Source organism: Ipomoea triloba, chromosome 1 (assembly GCF_003576645.1).
Source record: "Ipomoea triloba cultivar NCNSP0323 chromosome 1, ASM357664v1".
Taxonomy (NCBI): Eukaryota; Viridiplantae; Streptophyta; class Magnoliopsida; order Solanales; family Convolvulaceae; genus Ipomoea; species Ipomoea triloba.
In genome coordinates this window covers 22332024-22337350 of record NC_044916.1, presented here as the reverse complement: position 1 = coordinate 22337350, position 5327 = coordinate 22332024, and the positions used below count along the sequence as shown (strand labels likewise).

The following is a 5327-nucleotide window of genomic DNA, read 5'->3' as shown; positions in this document are numbered from 1 at the left end:
GCTCAAAATATCAAAGCCCACCCCGCCTTTTTCGCGGGGCGGAGCGGGCTTACCCGGCGGGCTAAGCCCGTTTTGACGGCTCTACTTATTTGCTTATGCTTAAAATTATACATCATTCACATAAAAATTGAAATCTATACCATGCTTTATATTTTGATTGAAATCAATTGATTATTGGTTCGGATATTTTTAATTATGTTATATAGGATATAAGTTTGGTCCATATATCGGATATCGAAATTTCACATATATAATATTAGAATTCAAAATAAAAATTATATATTATATACTATATACATGTCATTCAAATGAATATATCCAAACATATTTAAATATTAGTTCAAAAATATTAATATTATCTAAACTAAATTTTATGTGAACTTAATAAGTTATTGGTTCGGATATATTTTTATTTATGTTATATACATATATAAATTTGGTTCGGCTATCAAATGTAAAATTTTAAATATTGGACTTAAAATTAAAAATTATATCTATTCTATTTAAATCAAATATATTTTAAAATATTTTAAATATAAGGTCTAAAAATTACTCGAAATTAAAATTATTGGTAATTTTATAACCTTAATCTAAAAAAATAAATTTGAAAAAATAAGTGTTAGTAAACAAGTTTTCTAAACAGAAAACAGAGAATGAAAAACAGAGAATGAAAACTGAAAAATTAGAAAACAGTTCTCTGTTAGTAAATTAAACAGGCCCTAAAAGTTTTCGAGTTTTCTAGATAACTGAAAAATTGTTTTATGTTTTTAAAATGAAAAACTGTATTAGTAAACATGTTTTAATTAGAAAAAATTTTCAATTAGTAAACGAGTCTAAAGATTTTAGACTTCGATGATGATGATTATTATTATTATTATTGCCACATCAACTTTAATATATTATAAAATAATTATGTGACATGACGTAAATTATTATGTGGACAGCGGTTCAATACGAGGCCGCTGAATTTTATGAGTTAAAATAATGTACATTATGAGATAGAATAATGTATATTATGTGTTAGAATAATGAAACTTCTAGGTAAGATAATGTATATTATGTGTTAGAATAATGTATATTAAGTGTTAAAATAATGTACATTATGTGTTGGTTAGAATAATGTATTTCATTTGTTAGAATAATGTATATTATGAGTTAGAATAATGAAACTTTTAAAGTAAGATAATGTAAATTATGTGCTAGAATAATGTACTTGATGTATTAAAATAATGTACCCTATATAAGTTATAAAAATGTATGTGTGGACCGACTATTGACTAGGCAGACTAGCTAGCTATCTATGAGGGAGAGATTGGGAAGAAAGCCATATGACAAAAATGGCTGGTGCAAATGGCCTGTTTGAACTCGGAGGAATCTTGTGGGCACTGTATATATAAAAGTAGTGGTACTTTTTTATGTTATATTATTGTTATTTTTAAAGATGTTACTCTCACATACGTGCAATATATATAGTTCAATCTGCATGATTAACGCGATTAAGCTAGCTAGAAATTAAAAATAGCAGTGAAAATGATTGAGATAGTTTCAGCAGAACTGATCAAACCATCTTCACCCACACCGCCATCCCTCCAACGCCTCAGTTTCTCCATGTTAGATCAGCTCTCGCCGTCAAACTACGTGCCCATGGCGTTCTACTACCCGGCGGCCGAGGGCGATTCGCCAACAACAATTTCAGTCCAACTACTCAAAACATCCTTGTCCCAAATCCTCACCAAGTTTTACCCTTTGGCGGGCAGAATTAACGGCAATGCGTGGATCGATTGCAGCGACCAAGGGGCGGCGTTTGTCGTGGCCCGCGCGAGTTGTCCGCTGTCTAGCTTTCTTGTCCGAGGCTCTGAACCCGAATCGGCAAGACGGGTCCTCCCAATTGGGGTGGAAACCAATGATCCCTTCAGGGGTTGCGCTCTGATCATTCAGATGACAATGTTCCCGTGCGGTGGTGCGGTGATTGGCGTGCGCGTTTGTCATAAGATCTGCGACGCCTCCTCGCGTACGGTCTTTGTCAACGCGTGGGCCGCCGTCTGCCGTGGCGACACCCACGTCACGGCGGCCCCGGAGTTCATCTCCACAAAACTCTTCCCTCCACCGCCACCGCCGCTGCCAAACCGTGATGGTAATCCTCGCCAGCAGACTATCACATCGCCATCCCGGGCTCTCGAGCTCAAGCGAGACGAGAGCCTGATGACCAAGAAGTACGTCTTTAGTGCCTCTAGCGTCTTGGCTCTAAAGGCCAAAGGCGCAAGCGAGCAAGTGCCGAAACCCTCCCGCGTCGAAGCCGTGACGGCACTCCTATGGAAATGCGCGATAAAGGCTCGGAAAACATCGCACAATAATCACCCTATTCATTCCGTGATGACCCAAGCTGTTAACCTGCGGAAAAGGCTCCATCCTCCCCTCCCCGATTCTTGCATCGGAAACTTAATCCTCTGCTACGCCCCGTTCTACCAAAACCGCGACAGTACTAATAACGAAGTCCCTGAATTGCGAGAATTGGTGGCTATACTAAGGCGGGGGCTATCCGAGATGAGCGACAAGTACGTAGAAAGGCTTCGGCGAGGGGGGGACGAGGCGAATCGCGCCATAGCCGAGTGTTTCCGAGAGATTGAGGAAATCACGGGCGGAGAGGGCGCGGAAGTGTACAGGTTCACCAGTTGGTGCGGCTTTCCGATATACGAAGCGGATTTCGGGGGCGGAGCGCCGGCGTGCGTGGGCATTGCTGCTTCGCCGTTCAAGAATGTGGGTGTGCTGATGGACGCAAAGGACGGGTGTGGGGTTGAAGCGTGGTTGTGCTTGAGTGCTCATGACATGGAATCCATTGATACTAACAACGACTTGCTGGCAAGTCTACATTGTGATTAAGGTAAAAATTTAGATTGAGATGAAAATGTAATAGGAATAAAATGTTACTACCTGTAAATGAGAGTAAATGTAATAGGAATAAACTGTTACTACCTGTAAATGAGAGTGGGTGTAATTAAAATTATTACAGCCATGGGCGGAGGCAGTATTAACTGTAAAGTGTAATCGGGTGCAACTAGATCACAAGGTTTTTTGTTCTATTTTTTGTCTTTGATTTAATAAATGTATTACTTGTAGTTCAAAAAATTTAAAGTACAATGAAATGGAATGAGGTGAAGTTTGATGAAATTTGTAAACAGCAATAACATTTCGAAAAGAGTCATTTTCATTTTTGGTTCTACTGTTATTGGGGCGTTGTCAATTTTAATCCACTTCATTAATTTTTACCACATTACGGCCAATCTTATTTAGTCCTTACTACTTTTAGTCCACCGTTGAAATTTTTGTCAAACTGTTGTCCAAAACAGGGGTATTTTTGGTCTTTTCATGATTTGGTCATCTCCTTGACCCTTTGCAATGGTTTTCATTATACATTTTCATCCATTGAAGAGGTCCGGCGAAAGCCATATGAACCACATTACAAAGCCATGGCTTTCACAGGACTTCTTCATTGGATGAAAATCTGTGAGGAAAACCACTGTAAAGGGTAAAGGAGATGATCAAAGCACGAAAAGACCAAAATACTCCTATTTTGGACGGTTATTTGACAAAAATTTTAACGGTGGACTAAAAGTGGCAAGGACTAAATAAGACTGGTCGCAATGTGGCAAAAATTAATGAAGTGGACTAAAATTGGCAATGCCCTAATAACAGTAGGACAACAAATGGAAATGACTTTCGAAAACACTTACTAAATGAACTATACTAAAACCACATACAATTCAATACAAAACAAGTATCCATACCCCACCTTCTGACCCAAGATGTGACCTCCGACAGATTATTGTGCCGATTATGGTCCACATAATTGTGTAGAACATGAGTATAAGGTACATTTTAATACACTAAAGGTGTTAAAAATCCATTCATAAGAAGACTGGTCAACATGCCTTAATTTTAAAACATGTCTAGGCGTGGGATTATTCTAACTTTCATTTCCCTAATATAGTGCAAAATTGTGTGGTTTGTATGAAATGATTAGTTGAGCTTTGTGCTATAAATAGTTCTTCATTTTGTTCAAATAGAACACATAATAGAGTTTCATTCTCTTCCTTCCTTTCCTTCTCTTGTCTGAGCATATAATATATAATATGTGTAGCTAGTCGAGAGCGTCCCGGATCGTCACCGGAAATTAAACGCTTTTAAGGCAGTGTTTTATAACACAACACTGACTTTCTTTCGCCCTGACTTCTTCTTGTTTGCTAAAAGTTGCCAGCCTCCGTTGACGTTGCGTACTTATTTTCCAACAGTTAAAAGCGCTTAAATTCAGCAACAGTCAACCTTTAGAATCGGTGGTTCCTTCTGTCATATATACCCGATCTATCCAAGATCGCTGCCCTAGATGGGAAAAACTACGAAATGTGGGCTCAAAGGATGCTTATTCTTTTCCAAAGTAACAACTAAAGTTGGTCTATGTGATGTTCTCCAATCCACCCGAACCCACTAAACTAGTGTTCCCTTTTGTTGGTTAAGAATCGAGAGAAGTAAGCCCCAAACCGGATTACACCTCCAGACAAGCAAGCGGTGTAACCCCAATGCAATTTGAAGATGACAACATTGCAGCTAGAGGATACCTTCTGTCACAAATGAATGACAAGCTCATTTGGGAAACACTATTAGAAAAATAAGGTGCAAATGATGCTGAAAGTCAAAGTGTCAGAAATAACAAGAACAAAAGGAGTGGAAAAATGAAGACACTCAAAGGAGTCTGCTTCATGTGCGATAAGCAAAGACACTGAGCGTTTCAATGCTATTACCGCAAGGGCAAAACTAGTGGAGGACAAAGCGGAACCAGATTGAACCTAAGACATTCTAAGCCATCTAAGCTTAAAAAGAATCATCTAAATTATATCCAACAATCTGTAAAGACACAACCACACTTTTGTTACCAAAGGTTAGAAATCTTCTCTCAATACAAGTTTATTGAGTTGAAGATCAGATAATGATGGACATTCAACTTTGTGAAGAAAGTCATTGAAAAGACTATCAAAGAAGAACAACATATAAGTAACCTAGTTGGTTTGATTTGCAACAAGCGTGAAAGGTTACTTTTCACTTGTATTAATTAGCACCAATATACTAGTGAAAATCTCCTTATTTTAAGGAGAAAATTGGAGTAGAGTGTTCTTGAACCACTATAAAAATAATGTCTCAATCTCTCTATCGTTCTGCTCATTACTTTACTGCTCATTCCAACTCAAACACATGCACTATTTCTCAACTAGCAAAACATTTAAAACATGCTACAAACAGATTTGACAAGTACAAGCCTTTTGCTACTAACTTTG

At 37.9% G+C, this 5327-nt stretch overlaps 1 protein-coding gene across 1 annotated transcript; it reads left to right on the top strand.

The window, feature by feature from the left end:
• Window positions 1-1521: 1521 nt before the first annotated feature.
• Window positions 1522-3054, top strand: LOC116000401 (vinorine synthase-like). The gene has a single exon (XM_031240484.1). It carries the CDS (start codon window positions 1531-1533, stop codon window positions 2878-2880), a length of 1350 nt encoding a protein of 449 aa, XP_031096344.1. The 5' UTR covers window positions 1522-1530; the 3' UTR covers window positions 2881-3054.
• Window positions 3055-5327: the final 2273 nt, after the last annotated feature.

Excerpts from the sequence above, each read along its gene's own strand:
- LOC116000401 (XM_031240484.1), top strand. The coding sequence starts at position 1,531 with ATGATTGAGATAGTTTCAGCAGAACTGATCAAACCATCTTCACCCACA.